We start from the raw sequence: 20,670 nt of genomic DNA on the forward strand, positions 1-20,670 counted from the left end.
GAGTGGGACGTAACATCCCGCCCACCTCCTTCCTTCCTCATTGCTGGCGGACGCAGGTAAGGAGATGTTCGCCGTTCCTGCAGCTTCACACACAGCGATGTGTGCTGCCGCAGGAACGAGGAACAACATCGTACCTGCAGCTGCAATGATAATTGGGAGAGGAGCCCCATGTCACCGATTAGTGATTTTGAACATTTTTGCAACGATTCAAAATCGCTCATAGGTGTCACACGCAACGACATCGCTAACGCGGCCGGATGTGCGTCACAAATTCCGTGACCCCAAGGACATCGCTTTAGCGATGTCGTAGCGTGCAAAGCGGCCCTTAGGCATGCCTGTGCAGTATTCCTGCTGTCTAGTCAGCATCTTGATACACCGCACCTGCGAGGTGGATGGGTTTTCTCAGTAAAGGTGAAGCGCTCACTAACACAGACTGAGATAAATTTGTGAACAATATTGGAGAGAAAAAGGCCTTTTGTACAAAGAAAAAGTCTTAAGGGGGCTTTACACGCTGCGAAATTGTTAGTGAATTGTCGTCGGGGTCACGGTGCTTGTGACGCACATCTGGCGTCATTAACGATATCGCAGCGTGTGATACCTACAAGCGACCTTAAACGATCGCAAAAGAGGTCAAAATCGTTTGCCGCGGAGAGGTCATCCTGAAACCAAAAATCGTTCTCTGATGTTGATCGTCGTTCCTGCGGCAGCACACATCGCTGCGTGTGACACCGCAGGAGCGAGGAACATCTCCTTACCTGCCTCCATCGCCAATGCGGAAGGAAGGAGGTGGGCGGGATGTTACGTCCCGCTCATCTCCGCCCCTCCACTTCTATTGGACGCCTGCCGTGTGACGTCACTGTGACGCCGCACGACCCGCCCCCGTAGAAAGGAGGCGGATCGCCGGTCACAGCGACATTGCAGGGAAGGTAAGTCCGTGTGACGGGGACTAACGAGGTTGTGCGCCACGGACAACAATTTGCCCGTGTCGCACAACCGACGGAGGCGGGTACGTTCGCTTTCGATCTTAGAGCTCAAGAAAAATGGGAGAAAAAACAAAATTGTTGTGTTTATATTTTTGTTCAATATATATATATGATTTCTGGGATAAGAAGGTGACCAATGGGACCCCCCACCTCTCCAAAGAGGAGTGCTCCATAATGTCAACTGGTCCATAGGACCTTTGATGGTAGCCACCTCCTCATTGTAACTTGCCAATTCAGACCCCAGTTCCCAGAATCAATAGGGGTCTCAGTGGTCATACCCTCAACGATCCTCACCTATCCTTTAGAGAAATAAGCCCTTGTAAAATAAGGACAACACCTCTATAATTTCTCTTAGGCTATGTTCGCACGTTGCATTTTTTTCCGCGTTTCCGCAGCGTTTTGAGCGGCAGCGTTTTTGCTCTAAAACGCATGCGTTTTTGTTTTCCAGCAAAGTCTATGGGAAAAGCAGAAATCCTGTCTGCACTTTGCTTTTTTTTCTGCAGCGTTTAATTTGCATATTTTGGGTCAAAAACCATGCTGAAAAAGAAGCAGCATGTCAGTTGTTTTTGCCATTTCTGCAGCGCTTCCTTAACATTGGAGTCAATGAGAAATGGCAAAACGCAACCAAAATCAACTTTCCTGCGTTTTTCATGCTTTTTACCTGCTTTTCCACTGTTTTTGGCTTCAAAAACGCATGCTTTTCTGGCATAAAATTAAAGGGTTCTAATGTTCCTTTACACACACACAAAAACCGAAAATTTAAATGCTAAAAAATATTAAACTTTACCTATTTTTCTGTTAAAATGTGCATAACCACTATTATTTCATTAAAATTGATAATCCATATATTTTTATTAAAAGTTAATTTTATACTTTTTTTCTCTTTTTTCATTCTTTTTGACTATTCCAACTTTATTTCTCAGTGTCTTGATCTACAAAACGCATCTGCAGAAACGCAGGTGAAAACGCAGGTAAAAAGCGCTGAAAACGCACTAAAAACGCGGAAAATACGCATGCGTTTTTAGCGCTAAAAAATGGTCAAAAGCCATTTGGTCAAAAACCAAGGGAAGGAAAACGTGCAGAATAAACTGCAGGTACTCCGACGCAACGTGCGCACATAGCCTCAGGCCTCGTTTTTTTATATACAGATTTTTTTTGTGCATTATTTTTTTTTTTTTTTTATATATATTACTCCTTTTTTTTTATTTCGGTATTTATATATGTTTTCCAACGTGCATTTTTACAAAATTTTGGAAGAAAAAAAAAACAAAAACCATAGCGAAATCACGAGCAACTTCAATGTATGGAAAGGATCTGTTCACACAAGCGTAGGAATTGGCAGTGCAACAGCGCTCTGCAAACCATGCAAGCTTCTTCACATGAAAGATAACATTTATGGATGAACTTCTTTGTGCCGCTGAAAAAAAAACACAAAAAAAGCATGTTGTATATTTTGCTTTAACAATGCATCTCATACCGTCAGAAATCAAAAGCTCATTTTAATTAATTTCCTTTATACATTTTTTGATTAATATATAAATCATCTGCAGTGCCTGCAGCCACCCCTAGGGGGAGTGTAAGAGCATCCTGTATTTTTTGTTTCAGTGGTAAATATGCAGTGAACTTGTGAGCTCCCCCTAGTGGTGGCTGCAGGCAGCCATAATGATATTATCTATCGGTCTAAGCTCCAGTGGCCATGAATATTAGGACAAATCCTCCAAAAACGAGCCCGCAGGTTGTGAACCAAGGAGGATAAGCTGCGCCCATTCACCCTCCCCCATTACAGCCTCATTAATTAATTTGCTAATTCGAGGCTTGGTAAATAATTATACTTTCTGTAATCAGCTGGAATTCCGTTAATAATATATGAAGTTATTTTCTCCATCTGCAAGTGGTAGAATTAATTGATTGAAAGCCTTGGAGGAGATAAAAAAAAAAAAAGCAAAATTGAATCCTACATAATCAGCCTCGCACTGGAGAGCACAGGAGGTGGAGTGGTTAACCCCTTCAGAGCCATCCCTGCCTTGCGGATGTATCTAAGGGATCTATTGTGCCAAGCTAGAAGAAGCGACTAAATAAACCACCTCCCCTGACATCATGGTACATAAGTATAAGGCTGCACATCAAACTTAGATAATGGTATAATGCTATAAGCATACGGAAAAACATTGGAATATACAATGAAAAATGCTACTTGCTAACTTGAACATGTGAATAATGAATTGCATACCTGCCATGAATATTAGGAAAAAGGAGATATTTAGCAATCGCATTGATCAATGTAACTGAGCCCCAAAACCTCGTCAAGGTATATCTCTATATTGGGGTCCCTAGCTCTGTGACCCTAACTGTGTGTCATCTCATGGCAATTAAAAACTGCTGTGGGTGGAGAGGGGTAACCAAGGACTGTCTTATATAGGAGATGGAAAAAACATGGCCGAAAGGGGCGGAGCTGTGTTCACATTCAGAAAAAAAAAACCTTCATAATACTAAATAGGATAACTGAAGTGAGCACTAATATATATTATGAGTGCAATTCAAAAAAATCATGGGTGACAATTCCATAGAAAGTGCCAAAAATGTGATGATTTCTATTTTATTTTATTTATTTTTTTTATATATAAAAGGGGAAAAAATATTTATATATTTTTGTTGGTCACTACTTTATGGAAAGTCATCATTGATCGATCGGCTTTATTTCATCTGGCTGCACATTTTCTCTACAGCGGCCACTACAGGGGGAATGCAGTATTGCATGTCTCCTATTCAAATGAATGGTCAACCATGGGACATGAGTCCTCCGGAGCGGAGACCACTCTTACTTAGTGCCTCTCTGCTCTTATTTAAAGGGAACCTGTCACCAGATTTTGTCCTTCTAAACTACATTTAGCACCCTAAGCAGCGTCTGTGCTGCATTCTAAAAAGGTGCAGGTTACCCCCTGATCCCCCCTGTGGACCCCATAAATACCTTTTATAAAATCTCCCTCCAGGTATGTAAATTATCCAATCCAATCAGCGTCCTAATCTGCGCCTCCTGTCCTTCCTTTCACCGTCCTTCCGTGCTAATTGACATGGATGACTCCTCGGGTGCCATCAACGTAGGCGGACAAAATCTCTCACCTGCGCATACACATTCATGGCTCGCGCAAGCACACTTCACTCTACCCTATTGTAAGCAGACCTGAAAACATAGGTCTGCCTGTGCAAACCGTCGAGTTCTCTGCGCAGGCGCAACATTTTGTCCAGGGATATGGATGACGGCCGCTGCGTCTTGCACATCGCCAGTCAAAATCTTGCGTCTGCGCAGACACACTCCCGGCTTGCACATGCGCACTTCACTCTACCCTATTGTAAGCAGACCTGAAAGCATAGGTCTGCCTGTGCAAACCGTCGAGTTCTCTGCGCAGGCGCAACATTTTGTCCAGGGATATGGATGACGTCCGCTGCGTCTTGCACATCGCCAGTCAAAATCTTGCATCTGCACAGACACACTCCCGGCTTGCACATGCGCACTTCACTCTACCCTATTGTAAGCAGACCTGAAAACATAGGTCTGCCTGTGCAAACCGTCGAGTTCTCTGCGCAGGCGCAACATTTTGTCCAGGGATATGGATGACGTCCGCTGCGTCTTGCACATCACCAGTCAAAATCTTGCGCCTGTGCAGAAAACTTGCCAGCTGGCGCAGGTGCACCATTTTCGGATTTGACCGCAATAGGACCTGCACGAGCCGGGAAGGTGTCTGCGCAGGTGCAAGATTTTGCCCGCCTACGTGGATGGCGCCCAAGCAGTGGTGGTGAGAGGTGGTGAGCTCTCCATTAATGGAAATCTTCAAGCGGAATTTGGATAAACATATAGCTGGGATGATTTAGGAAAGCCTGCACTCGCAGGGGGTTGGACCCGATGGCCCTTGAGGTCCCTTCCAACTCCACCATTCTATGATTCAATCCCCTCAGGATGAGAGCGAAAGGAGGGACAGGAGGCGCAGATTAGGACGCCCATCGTGCCAGACCGGACAATTTACATACATGGCGGGAGATTTTATGAAGGTATTTTTTGGGGTCTGCAGTGGGATCAGGGGGTAACGTGCACCTTTATAGACTGCAGCACAGGCGCTAGTTTTAGTTTAGAAGGCCAAAATCTGGTGACAGGTTCCCTTTAATATAGGGAGCATATAAACAAAAGGAAAAAAAAAATCCCAAAAATATTGCACCCATTGGTGTAAACCAGTTTATCAGTGATGGGTGCCTTCCTATTCGAGCGCAGGTTGCAGGATGTCACACTGACGAACACAAAGCATCATAGGATCACAGATCACCCGTTACAATATGTCTGCCTATTCCATGTATGTTAGTGATTACACTATCCAGCTCCGTCTGCAGCTTTAGATGTGACTAGAGGTTAAAAACTGCACAGTATATGATTCACCATCATGGAAAATGTTAATCAGATATTCGGAATCGGAGCTGCACTTTCCATTTTGCAAAGAAATCTTCACCGCATCGACTCTTCCGTGCCCTAAATCCCTATTTTTAGACGCTCGTTATTTATTTTAGAGCAGAAATCCTTCAGCTAAAAAGAGAAATAATAAAAAAAAAATAACAAAAAAATCACTTCATAAACTATGTATAAGTTTGTGCTCCGGAGACTTAAGAATAGCGCAGCGGGGTGCGGAGAATGGCGGAAGGATAATAGGGCAATTGGGGTAAAAAGCCTGCTCTTGTATGTGACGGCGCGGTCTAGCCAGGCTATAAATACACCGGCCGTCTCTGCGGCAGAGCCGACATTTACAGGCGGGAGGGAATTCTCCGAGAGTCGGAGCAAAGAGGGAGACTTCAGGGAGCGGGTGACTGATGAGAAAGCCGCGGTGCCGGGGACACTGGCGGCACATACATCACACATCCGGACTGTACGCCTCGCGGACACAGATGCGGAGGCCGGACTTCTTGCCCTCTCCGGGGAATGGTTCTGAGATTATTTATTGTTTAGATTATTACATTCTAAATCGCTTTTGCAAAAAAAAAAAATGGTATCATTACTCGAAAGCCGGAGGCAAAGCTGAACACGGAGCGTAAAGCATTGACACGATCCCTGAGGACGCCCGGGAAAGTGGAATGTGATGCAAAACATCAAGTCATCCTTTTCTATTGTTATTTCTCGGTTCTAGGAAAGCTGGGTGACCTCAAATATGGCAGCCGGGAACAGCAGGGATTGCTCTTGTACTGCTGTAAAACTGGGCACTGAATATAAGGGACCTATAATGGGTGTCACCCAGCTTTCCGAGATCCAGATAAGTAAAAAAAAGCAAATATTTTGTAACTTCTCTTTTGCTGATCTGCAATACTCCATTCACATCCAGAGCTGCATTTAGTATGGTTAGCACATACGGTATATTGGTATATGTTTTGGAGACACGATTTGTCTCCATCAGATAACAGTATATTGCCTTTTATAAATGCTGGATATATTACCAGTCCTCCCGACTGTGGGAAAATAAGAAAGAGCGGCACACACTGCGCAGCATGACAAGGCAAGTTTTATGTTACACAAAGCCCACTTGAATAACCTCTTTTTTTGTGTCCACATGGAAATATTCTTTCTAGTAAAGTCACCCTTCATAATATTGTCCCCTATACTATACCACCTGAATGCTGTCTCCATCCCCTCCATCCCTCACACATTGACACCCCACAGCCACCCACACAGAATGATGTCCCCAACATGCATGGTATGATTCCCACACAATTTTCCCCCACACAGTATGATTCCCACACAATTTTCCCCCACACAGTATGATGTCCCCACAGTACATTCCCGTCACACACAGTATGATGTCCCCACAGTACATTCCCCTCACACAGAGTATGATGTCCCCACAGTACATTCCCCACACACACAGTATGATGTTCCCACAGTACATTCCCCCACACACAGTATGATGTCCCCACAGTACATTCCCCATACACAGTATGATGTCCCCACAGTACATTCCCCTCACACAGAGTATGATGTCCCCACAGTACATTCCCCACACACACAGTATGATGTTCCCACAGTACATTCCCCCACACACAGTATGATGTCCCCACAGTACATTCCCCCACACACAGTATAATGTCCCCACAGTACATTCCCCACACACAGTATGATGTCCCCACAGTACATTCCCCCCACACACAGTATGATATCCCCACAGTACATTCCCCACACACAGTATGATGTCCCCACAGTACATTCCCCCCACACACAGTATGATATCCCCACAGTACATTCCCCACACACAGTATGATATCCCCACAGTACATTCCCCACACACAGTATGATGTCCCCACAGTACATTCCCCACACACAGTATGATGTCCCCACAGTACATTCCCCCACAGTACATTCTTCCACACAATATGGTGTTGCCACTGTACATTACCCTTACAAATTATGATTCCCAATACCACCCCCCACACACAGTATGATGCCTCCATAGCCACCCACACACAGTATGATGCCTCCATAGCCACCCACACACAGTATGATGCCTCCATAGCCACCCACACACAGTATGATGCCTCTAAAACTGCCCACACACAGTATGATGCCCCTCATACAGTTTGATGCCCTCTACACAGCATGACTCCCCCACAGCCACCCACACAATGTGTTATACCTCCTTCATTCCCCAAAAATGCACTGTATGCTGTCACCATAGTTTTCCCACACAATGTGATGCCCTCATAGCCCCGCACAGTTCATTAATCCACAATATGATGCCTCCAGTGTCCCCTACACATAGTATAATGCCCCCATTTTCCACCCCATACAATCAGATGCCCCACAGCCACCCATATATAATATGATGTCCCCACAACTCCCCACACACAGTATGATGCCCCAACTGCACATCCCCCGTATGATGCCATAGTGTCCCCATACAGTAAGAGGTCTTCACAACGGCTCACACAGTATGATTTAAAGTATCTGAAAGTACATTCCCCAGCAGCCCTCCACACAACATGAAGATGGAAAGTCACCCATGAAAATTCTGAAAATGACAAATTTCTCCTACAATGACCACTACAAGACAAATGTGATATTACACAGTACTTTTGTAAGTCCGGCCTAGTGTGGTAGTTGGTCATTTCGAGTTGCTCTCTGCTTTAATAAAAGGGGATAAAGTGGTGGGGGAGGGGGCACGGGTCTATGATGTCTATAACCTCTGCACTGGAGGATGAAGCCTGTTGGAAAGTGTTGTCCCTGTCACTAGTAGGCGAGTCAGGGTGCACCAGTCTCTTCAATGTCACTTTATGATCATCACTTTTTCTTTGTTACAGATCCAACCACTAGGAAAAACGCAAAAGCCGGTCCGGCAGCCCGCAATAGATACGCAAGTCAGTGGACACTTAATAGACCCCACCCCACCATATCTGCACACACGCTAACAACAGACTGGAGGCTGCCGACACCAAGAGCTACCGGATCAGTAGACAAGGAAAGCGACAGCTACAGTGTCAGCCCATCACAGGACACAGGTAACTCATTCCCATATACCGGATAGTAGATTTGTCACAATTTGCGTTTCGTTAAGTCTAGATGAAAGCATCTCCCTTTACTGCAGTGTTGCAAAGACACATGACAAGCACTCAAAACATTGTGACTTGTAAAAAGCAACCTTCAGTGGGGTCCGTGATCTGAGACCCTTTTATTTTCCTATAATCCGAGCACCCAAGAATGAAAAACATGTAGAACTGTTTCACCTTGTACCCATCACTGGTCCCCATATATATATATATATATATATATATATATATATATATACCGTGTATATATACATATATATATATATATATATATATATATACACACACAGTATATATTATATGTATTATTTGTATTTTCTGTTACTCAACTCGCTGTTTCTTAATGTAGTCAGAACCCCTGATTTCTTTGCAGTGGTCTATTCCACAACAAAGAAAAGCACACTGAACCATTGTGGATCATACCACATAATGAGAGCACAGGGGTTCTGACTACATATCATGCTGAGGCGCAGTGTAAGGCATGGTGACCACAAGAATGAACATTTCTCTCAAAGAACAACTATGTTTTCTCTCATCAACATCCTCCTTCTTCCACTGATTGAACATTTACAAGATTGTGGAAGCTTTCGAGGTCAAATAGTCTGTTAGAGGGTTACAGGGATGTGAGGGTCACACATAAACCTTAAGCCTTGGTTCAGTTCTGGGAATCATCCAGGGCAGAGATTGTGTCTGTGATATGGATTTTGCAGGGCTTTAATTTTGGGCAAATTCTCCGGGGTCATTTCTATGACAAATACATGTGGCAGCTTCTTTTGCAAACTATTGGGGGCATCTCTGCAGCAGATGCTCGGGGGCATTTCAGACACATTTTGCAGGACATCTGTGCATTTATGGGGTCATCTTTGTGGCAGACTCTAATAATAGGCACATAACGTTGGGTATGGGGGCATTCTTTTATTATGCATTTTGGGGCAAATTCTCTGCAGGAGATGTTCAGGATCGTTTCAGGAAGTCCGGGGGTCTTCCATGACTCTTGGAGGTATCCAATGCTTAGTAGACACTTATGGGTGCATCTAGGACTCGCAAGACTAATTTGCATGGAGTAACACAATGGTTTAGTTTAGATATATATTTCAATCCAGTTGGTAAGAAAATGGCACCAATTGAACTCTATGCCCATCCCTTTGAAGCAGCTCTACCCCATGCCTTGAAGAACCAGAGTTTGCCGTAACACCAAATGTTCCGAATCTGTAGCGTTAGTGTCAATCACAGACTTGGGGAAGGTCCGGGTGCAGGCTAGACACACAGCTAACAAGGGGTTACAGCAGAAGAAACAAGGGGAACAGCGCAGACACTTAAACAACGGTGGGCCTTGATACTAGTGGGGGAACGATGTGACACCTCCTACACTCACCTGCAGCTGCACCCTGCACTCTTAGCCAGTCCTTATACTGGTTCCTCACCTGTCTCCTAGCTGGATACCTGAAGCCCTGAGAGACCCTGCAAAAAACCCTGGCTAGTGAGCTGGCAGGTGAGGATCACTAGTCCCACCGCTGCACTAATGCAACATGAAGGGGAAGATAATACAGACAGTTAGTGTAATAAGACCCAAGGGAAGCGGGACAACCCCTTTAATGATCTCATGACCTATGACATGATGTTTGCCTTACATGCCCGTTCTATGCCAGCGTTACTAATGCCATAAACTGCAGACACAGAAGTCTGGAATCCTCTCTGCAGATGAGCCGCTTCTTCCTTCCTCGGATTCCTCCAGCCGGTAAATCTGTTATATTGCAGTTCCTATGGTAACTTCATTTATCAGCCCCTCCGACAAAACTCGATTAGAAAGTCTATTACCGGCTGATGCAAGATTATTTCTATGTGTCTGAATTGCTTTCGACTCAATCCGCCGCATATGATTTGATACTTTGGAAAGGTCCGGCCGCATTAAAGACGCCGCTCCTCCCGGCGCTGCAGACTGTTTTATGAATGTAAATTTTGGAGGTGATTTCGCCCCTTGAAATACGACCCAAGCCAATAAAGGGATTACAAGGAACAGCCATTGATTTTCTTATAAGCTGCTTACCAGATGAAAAATCGCCTTAATATTAGCGAGGATGATAAAGCAATTAAAATTGGTATAGATTAAGAGGCCGCATTTACTGCCGCCACCCGGTGCTCTGGTATTGATTGCATTATGCTGTTTACTCGCATGAAAATACATTGTGTTTTCATTAGGAGGCAATCGATATGTAGGATTCTGGATTATTGGATTGTCTGGACTGTCAGACGTTACATGTTACTACAGTGTGTAACCAGAGCAGTCCAAATTACTGTGACATCACTGTGTGCATTATCCCTGTACTGTGACATCACTGTGTGCATTATCCCTGTACTGTGACATCACTGTGTGCATTATCCCTGTACTGTGACGTCACTGTGTGTATTATCCCTGTACTGTGACATCACTGTGTGCATTATCCCTGTACTGTGACATCACTGTGTGTATTATCTCTATACTGTGACATCACTGTGTGCATTATCCCTGTACTGTGACATCACTGTGTGCATTATCCCTGTACTGTGACATCACTGTGTGTATTATCTCTATACTGTGACATCACTGTGTGCATTATCCCTGTACTGTGACATCACTGTGTGCATTATCCCTGTACTGTGACATCACTGTGTGTATTATCCCTGTACTGTGACATCACTGTGTGCATTATCCCTGTACTGTGACATCACTGTGTGCATTATCCCTGTACTGTGACATCACTGTGTGTATTATCCCTGTACTGTGACATCACTGTGTGTATTATCCCTGTACTGTGACATCACTGTGTGCATTATCCCTGTACTGTGACATCACTGTGTGTATTATCTCTATACTGTGACATCACTGTGTGCATTATCCCTGTACTGTGACATCACTGTGTGTATTATCCCTGTACTGTGACATCACTGTGTGTATTATCCCTGTACTGTGACATCACTGTGTGCATTATCCCTGTACTGTGACATCACTGTGTGCATTATCCCTGTACTGTGACATCACTGTGTGTATTATCCCTGTACTGTGACATCACTGTGTGTATTATCCCTGTACTGTGACATCACTGTGTGCATTATCCCTGTACTGTGACATCACTGTGTGTATTATCTCTATACTGTGACATCACTGTGTGCATTATCCCTGTACTGTGACATCACTGTGTGTATTATCTCTATACTGTGACATCACTGTGTGTATTATCCCTGTACTGTGACATCACTGTGTGCGTTATCCCTGTACTGTGACATCACTGTGTGCATTATCCCTGTACTGTGACATCACTGTGTGCATTATCCCTGTACTGTGACATCACTGTGTGTATTATCCCTGTACTGTGACATCACTGTGTGTATTATCCCTGTACTGTGACATCACTGTGTGTACTATCCCTGTACTGTGACATCACTGTGTGTACTATCCCTGTACTGTGACATCACTGTGTGCATTATCCCTGTACTGTGACATCACTGTGTGTATTATCCCTGTACTGTGACATCACTGTGTGTATTACCCCTGTACTGTGACATCACTGTGTGTATTATCCCTGTACTGTGACATCACTGTGTGTATTATCCTTGTACTGTGACATCACTATGTGTATTATCCCTGTACTGTGACATCACTGTGTGTATTATCCCTGTAATATGAGATCACTGTGTGCATTATCCCTGTACTGTGACATCACTGTGTGCATTATCCCTGTACTGTGACATCACTGTGTGTATTATCCCTGTACTGTGACATCACTGTGTGTATTATCCCTGTACTGTGACATCACTGTGTGCATTATCCCTGTACTGTGACATCACTGTGTGTTATTACCCCTGTACTGTGACATCACTGTGTGTATTATCCCTGTACTGTGACATCACTGTGTGTATTATCCCTGTACTGTGACATCACTGTGTGTATTATCCCTGTACTGTGATATCACTGTGTGTATTATCCCTGTACTGTGACATCACTGTGTGTATTATCCCTGTACTGTGACATCACTGTGTGTATTATCCCTGTACTGTGACATCACTGTGTGTATTACCCCTGTACTGTGACATCACTGTGTGTATTATCCCTGTACTGTGACATCGCTGTGTGTATTACCCCTGTACTGTGACATCACTGTGTGTGTTATCCCTGTACTGTGACATCACTGTGTGCATTATCCCTGTACTGTGACATCACTGTGTGTTATTATCCCCGTACTGTGACATCACTGTGTGTATTATCCCTGTACTGTGACATCACTGTGTGTATTACCCCTGTACTGTGACATCACTGTGTGTATTATCCCTGTACTGTGACATCACTGTATGTGTTATCCCTGTACTGTGACATCACTGTGTGTATTATCCCTGTACCGTGACATCACTGTGTGCATTATCCCTGTACTGTGACATCACTGTATGTGTTATCCCTGTACTGTGACATCACTGTGTGTGTTATCCCTGTACTGTGACATCACTGTGTGCATTATCCCTGTACTGTGACATCACTGTGTGTTATTATCCCCGTACTGTGACATCACTGTGTGTATTATCCCTGTACTGTGACATCACTGTGTGTATTACCCCTGTACTGTGACATCACTGTGTGCATTATCCCTGTACTGTGACATCACTGTGTGTTATTACCCCTGTACTGTGACATCACTGTGTGTATTACCCCTGTACTCTGACATCACTGTGTGTATTACCCCTGTACTGTGACATCACTGTGTGTATTATCCCTGTACTGTGACATCACTGTGTGTGTTATCCCTGTACTGTGACATCACTGTGTGTATTATCCCTGTACTGTGACATCACTGTGTGTATTATCCCTGTACTGTGACATCACTGTGTGCATTATCCCTGTACTGTGACATCACTGTGTGTTATTACCCCTGTACTGTGACATCACTGTGTGTATTACCCCTGTACTGTGACATCACTGTGTGTATTATCCCTGTACTGTGACATCACTGTGTGTATTATCTCTGCGCTGTGACATCACTGTGTGTATTATCCCTGTACTGTGACATCACTGTGTGTATTATCCCTGTACTGTGACATCACTGTGTGTATTGTCCCTGTACTGTGACATCACTGTTTGTATTATCTCTGCGCTGTGACATCACTGTGTGTATTATCCCTGTACTGTGACATCACTGTGTGTATTATCCCTGTACTGTGACATCACTGTGTGTATTATCCCTGTACTGTGACATCACTGTGTGTATTGTCCCTGTACTGTGACATCACTGTGTGTATTGTCCCTGTACTGTGACATCACTGTTTGTATTATCTCTGCGCTGTGACATCACTGTGTGTATTATCCCTGTACTGTGACATCACTGTGTGTATTATCCCTGTACTGTGACATCACTGTGTGTATTATCCCTGTACTGTGACATCACTGTGTGTATGATCCCTGTACTGTGACATCACTGTGTGTATTATCCCTGTACTGTGACATCACTGTGTGTATTATCCCTGTACTGTGACATCACTGTGTGTATGATCCCTGTACTGTGACATCACTGTGTGTATGATACCTGTACGGAGCGCGTTACCCCTGTCCTGTGACATCACGGAGTGCGTTACCCCTGTCCTGTGACATCACGGAGTGTGTTACCCCTGTCCTGTGACATCACGGAGCGCGTTACCCCTGTCCTGTGACATCACTGAGCGCGTTACCCCTGTCCTGTGACATCACGGAGCGCGTTACCCCTGTCCTGTGACATCACGGAGCGCGTTACCCCTGTCCTGTGACATCACGGAGTGCGTTACCCCTGTCCTGTGACATCACGGAGCGTGTTACCCCTGTCCTGTGACATCACGGAGCGCGTTACCCCTGTCCTGTGACATCACGGAGCGCGTTACCCCTGTCCTGTGACATCACGGAGCGCGTTACCCCTGTCCTGTGACATCACGGAGCGCGTTACCCCTGTCCTGTGACATCACGGAGCGCGTTACCCCTGTCCTGTGACATCACGGAGCGCGTTACCTCTGTCCTGTGACATCATTGGAGTGCGAACCCCCGTCCTGTGACATCATTGGAGTGCGAACCCCCGTCCTGTGCCATCACAGAGTGCGTTACCCCTGGCCTTTGACCTCACGGAGCGCGTTACCCCCGTCCTGTGACATCACTGTGTGCATTATCCCTGTCCTGTGACATCACGGAGCGAGTTACCCCTGTCCTGTGCCATTACTGAGTGCGTTACCCCTGTCCTGTGACATCACGGAGCGCATTACCCCTGTCCTGTGACATCACTGAGTGCGTTACCCCTGTCCTGTGACATCACAGAGTGCGTTACCCCTGGCCTGTGACATCACGGAGCGCATTACCCCTTTCCTGTACCATCACGGAGCGCGTTATCCCTGTCCTGTGCCATCACGGAGCGCATTACCCCTGTCCTGTGCCATCACGGAGCGCATTACCCCTGTCCTGTGCCATCACGGAGCGCATTACTCCTGTCCTGTGACATCACGGAGCGCATTACCCCTGTCCTGTGACATCACGGAGTGTGTTACCCCTGTCCTGTGACATCACGGAGCGCGTTACCCCTGTCCTGTGACATCACGGAGCGCGTTACCTCTGTCCTGTGCCATCACAGAGTGCGTTACCCCGTCCTGTGACATCATTGGAGTGCGAACCCCCGTCCTGTGCCATCACAGAGTGCGTTACCCCTGGCCTTTGACCTCACGGAGCACATTACCCCCGTCCTGTGACATCACTGTGTGCATTATCCCTGTCCTGTGACATCACGGAGCGAGTTACCCCTGTCCTGTGCCATTACTGAGTGTGTTACCCCTGTCCTGTGCCATTACTGAGCGCATTACCCCTGTCCTGTGACATCACGGAGCGCATTACCCCTGTCCTGTGACATCACGGAGCGCATTACCCCTGTCCTGTGACATCACTGAGTGCGTTACCCCTGTCCTGTGACATCACAGAGTGCGTTACCCCTGGCCTGTGACATCACGGAGCGCATTACCCCTTTCCTGTACCATCACGGAGCGCGTTATCCCTGTCCTGTGCCATCACGGAGCGCATTACCCCTGTCCTGTGCCATCACGGAGCGCATTATCCCTGTCCTGTGCCATCACGGAGCGCATTACTCCTGTCCTGTGACATCACGGAGCGCATTACCCCTGTCCTGTGACATCACGGAGCGCATTACCCCTGTCCTGTGCCATCACGGAGCGCATTATCCCTGTCCTGTGACATCACTGTGTGTTATTATCCCTGTACTGTGACATCACTGTGTGTATTATCCCTGTACTGTGACATCACTGTGTGCATTATCCCTGTACTGTGACATCACTGTGTTATTACCCCTGTACTGTGACATCACTGTGTGTATTACCCCTGTACTGTGACATCACTGTGTGTATTACCCCTGTACTGTGACATCACTGTGTGTATTATCCCTGTACTGTGACATCACTGTGTGTATTATCCCTGTACTGTGACATCACTGTGTGTATTATCCCTGTACTGTGACATCACTGTGTGTATTGTCCCTGTACTGTGACATCACTGTGTGTATTATCTCTGCGCTGTGACATCACTGTGTGTATTATCCCTGTACTGTGACATCACTGTGTGTATTATCCCTGTACTGTGACATCACTGTGTGTATGATCCCTGTACTGTGACATCACTGTGTGTATGATACCTGTACGGAGCGCGTTACCCCTGTCCTGTGACATCACGGAGTGCGTTACCCCTGTCCTGTGACATCACGGAGCGCGTTATCCCTGTCCTGTAACATCACGGAGCGCGTTACCCCTGTCCTGTGACATCACGGAGTGTGTTACCCCTGTCCTGTGACATCACGGAGCGCGTTACCCCTGTCCTGTGACATCACGGAGCGCGTTACCCCTGTCCTGTGACATCACGGAGCGCGTTACCCCTGTCCTGTGACATCACGGAGCGCGTTACCCCTGTCCTGTGACATCACGGAGCGCGTTACCCCTGTCCTGTGACATCACGGAGCGCGTTACCCCTGTCCTGTGACATCACGGAGCGCGTTACCTCTGTCCTGTGACATCATTGGAGTGCGAACCCCCGTCCTGTGACATCATTGGAGTGCGAACCCCCGTCCTGTGCCATCACAGAGTGCGTTACCCCTGGCCTTTGACCTCACGGAGCGCGTTACCCCCGTCCTGTGACATCACTGTGTGCATTATCCCTGTCCTGTGACATCACGGAGCGAGTTACCCCTGTCCTGTGCCATTACTGAGTGCGTTACCCCTGTCCTGTGACATCACGGAGCGCATTACCCCTGTCCTGTGACATCACGGAGCGCATTACCCCTGTCCTGTGACATCACTGAGTGCGTTACCCCTGTCCTGTGACATCACAGAGTGCGTTACCCCTGGCCTGTGACATCACGGAGCGCATTACCCCTTTCCTGTACCATCACGGAGCGCGTTATCCCTGTCCTGTGCCATCACGGAGCGCATTACCCCTGTCCTGTGCCATCACGGAGCGCATTACCCCTGTCCTGTGCCATCACGTAGCGCATTACTTCTGTCCTGTGACATCACGGAGCGCATTACCCCTGTCCTGTGACATCACGGAGTGTGTTACCCCTGTCCTGTGACATCACGGAGCGCGTTACCTCTGTCCTGTGCCATCACAGAGTGCGTTACCCCGTCCTGTGACATCATTGGAGTGCGAACCCCCGTCCTGTGCCATCACAGAGTGCGTTACCCCTGGCCTTTGACCTCACGGAGCGCATTACCCCCGTCCTGTGACATCACTGTGTGCATTATCCCTGTCCTGTGACATCACGGAGCGAGTTACCCCTGTCCTGTGCCATTACTGAGTGTGTTACCCCTGTCCTGTGCCATTACTGAGCGCATTACCCCTGTCCTGTGACATCACGGAGCGCATTACCCCTGTCCTGTGACATCACGGAGCGCATTACCCCTGTCCTGTGACATCACTGAGTGCGTTACCCCTGTCCTGTGACATCACAGAGTGCGTTACCCCTGGCCTGTGACATCACGGAGCGCATTACCCCTTTCCTGTACCATCACGGAGCGCGTTATCCCTGTCCTGTGCCATCACGGAGCGCATTACCCCTGTCCTGTGCCATCACGGAGCGCATTATCCCTGTCCTGTGCCATCACGGAGCGCATTACTCCTGTCCTGTGACATCACGGAGCGCATTACCCCTGTCCTGTGACATCACGGAGCGCATTACCCCTGTCCTGTGCCATCACGGAGCGCATTATCCCTGTCCTGTGACATCACTGTGTGTTATTATCCCTGTACTGTGACATCACTGTGTGTATTATCCCTGTACTGTGACATCACTGTGTGCATTATCCCTGTACTGTGACATCACTGTGTTATTACCCCTGTACTGTGACATCACTGTGTGTATTACCCCTGTACTGTGACATCACTGTGTGTATTACCCCTGTACTGTGACATCACTGTGTGTATTATCCCTGTACTGTGACATCACTGTGTGTATTATCCCTGTACTGTGACATCACTGTGTGTATTATCCCTGTACTGTGACATCACTGTGTGTATTGTCCCTGTACTGTGACATCACTGTGTGTATTATCTCTGCGCTGTGACATCACTGTGTGTATTATCCCTGTACTGTGACATCACTGTGTGTATTATCCCTGTACTGTGACATCACTGTGTGTATGATCCCTGTACTGTGACATCACTGTGTGTATGATACCTGTACGGAGCGCGTTACCCCTGTCCTGTGACATCACGGAGTGCGTTACCCCTGTCCTGTGACATCACGGAGCGCGTTATCCCTGTCCTGTAACATCACGGAGCGCGTTACCCCTGTCCTGTGACATCACGGAGTGTGTTACCCCTGTCCTGTGACATCACGGAGCGCGTTACCCCTGTCCTGTGACATCACGGAGCGCGTTACCCCTGTCCTGTGACATCACGGAGCGCGTTACCCCTGTCCTGTGACATCACGGAGCGCGTTACCCCTGTCCTGTGACATCACGGAGCGCGTTACCCCTGTCCTGTGACATCACGGAGCGCGTTACCTCTGTCCTGTGACATCATTGGAGTGCGAACCCCCGTCCTGTGACATCATTGGAGTGCGAACCCCCGTCCTGTGCCATCACAGAGTGCGTTACTCCTGGCCTTTGACCTCACGGAGCGCGTTACCCCCGTCCTGTGACATCACTGTGTGCATTATCCCTGTCCTGTGACATCACGGAGCGAGTTACCCCTGTCCTGTGCCATTACTGAGTGCGTTACCCCTGTCCTGTGACATCACGGAGCGCATTACCCCTGTCCTGTGACATCACGGAGCGCATTACCCCTGTCCTGTGACATCACTGAGTGCGTTACCCCTGTCCTGTGACATCACAGAGTGCGTTACCCCTGGCCTGTGACATCACGGAGCGCATTACCCCTTTCCTGTACCATCACGGAGCGCGTTATCCCTGTCCTGTGCCATCACGGAGCGCATTACCCCTGTCCTGTGCCATCACGGAGCGCATTACCCCTGTCCTGTGCCATCACGTAGCGCATTACTTCTGTCCTGTGACATCACGGAGCGCATTACCCCTGTCCTGTGACATCACGGAGTGTGTTACCCCTGTCCTGTGACATCACGGAGCGCGTTACCCCTGTCCTGTGACATCACGGAGCGCGTTACCTCTGTCCTGTGCCATCACAGAGTGCGTTACCCCGTCCTGTGACATCATTGGAGTGCGAACCCCCGTCCTGTGCCATCACAGAGTGCGTTACCCCTGGCCTTTGACCTCACGGAGCGCATTACCCCCGTCCTGTGACATCACTGTGTGCATTATCCCTGTCCTGTGACATCACGGAGCGAGTTACCCCTGTCCTGTGCCATTACTGAGTGCATTACCCCTGTCCTGTGACATCACGGAGCGCATTACCCCTGTCCTGTGACATCACGGAGCGCATTACCCCTGTCCTGTGACATCACTGAGTGCGTTACCCCTGTCCTGTGACATCACAGAGTGCGTTACCCCTGGCCTGTGACATCACGGAGCGCATTACCCCTTTCCTGTACCATCACGGAGCGCGTTATCCCTGTCCTGTGCCATCACGGAGCGCATTACCCCTGTCCTGTGCCATCACGGAGCGCATTACCCCTGTCCTGTGCCATCACGGAGTGCATTACTCCTGTCCTGTGACATCACGGAGCGCATTACCCCTGTCCTGTGACATCACGGAGCGCATTACCCCTGTCCTGTGCCATCACGGAGCGCGTTATCCCTGTCCTGTGCCATCACTGAGTGCGTTACCCCTTTCCTGTACCATCACGGAGCGCGTTATCCCTGTCCTGTGCCATCACGGAGCGTATTACCCCTGTCCTGTGCCATCACGGAGCGCATTACCCCTGTCCTGTGCCATCACGGAGCGCGTTATCCCTGTCCTGTGCCATCACGGAGCGCGTTATCCCTGTCCTGTGCCATCACGGAGCGCATTACCCCTGTCCTGTGCCATCAGGGAGCGCATTACCCCTGTCCTGTGCCATCAGGGAGCGCATTACCCCTGTCCTGTGCCATCACGGAGCGCATTACCCCTGTCCTGTGCCATCACTGAGTGCATTACCCCTGTCCTGTGCCATCACTGAGTGCGTTACCCCTTTCCTGTGCCATCATGGAGTGCGTTACCCCTGTCCTGTGACATCACGGAGCGCATTACCCCTGTCCTGTGACATCACTGAGTGCGTTACCCCTTTCCTGTGCCATCATGGAGTGCGTTACCCCTGTCCTGTGACATGATGGTGTGCAGTATTTCTGTGCATTATGCCTTCTGGTTACATATCTTTGTGAATTATTTTGTGTATTGTTATGTTACCTCCTGCGCTCTCCACTGACTGTGGCCGTATTAGGCTGAGCCTCCAGTACAAGTTTTGTTCTGGGGCCTCATTGTCCCTTGTTTCGCCCCTTGTTTCGCCCTTTGTTTCGCCCCTTGTTTCGCCCGTACACTCGGCTCTGAATTCTCTAGAATATTCCGGGATCATGTACAGGAGGCTTCCGGTTCTGATATTGTGAGATTACGGATTATCTTGCCATTCTGTGCCGAAAGCAAATCCTGCTCCGTGAGACTCTGGCCACTATCCATCTAAGAGAATTAAAA

General features: G+C 47.8%; 1 protein-coding gene across 2 annotated transcripts in view; it reads left to right on the top strand.

The window, feature by feature from the left end:
- Nucleotides 1–20,670, top strand: part of DSCAM (DS cell adhesion molecule) — a 656,562-nt gene that overhangs the window by 589,603 nt on the left and 46,289 nt on the right. For both annotated transcript variants that reach the window (XM_075334961.1, XM_075334962.1), the window contains exon 31: nt 8,307–8,504. In XM_075334961.1, the coding sequence (XP_075191076.1) occupies nt 8,307–8,504 (198 nt within the window). The remainder of the gene's footprint in view (nt 1–8,306; nt 8,505–20,670) is intronic.

Source organism: Anomaloglossus baeobatrachus, chromosome 2 (genome assembly GCF_048569485.1).
Source record: "Anomaloglossus baeobatrachus isolate aAnoBae1 chromosome 2, aAnoBae1.hap1, whole genome shotgun sequence".
NCBI classification, from domain to species: domain Eukaryota; kingdom Metazoa; phylum Chordata; class Amphibia; order Anura; family Aromobatidae; genus Anomaloglossus; species Anomaloglossus baeobatrachus.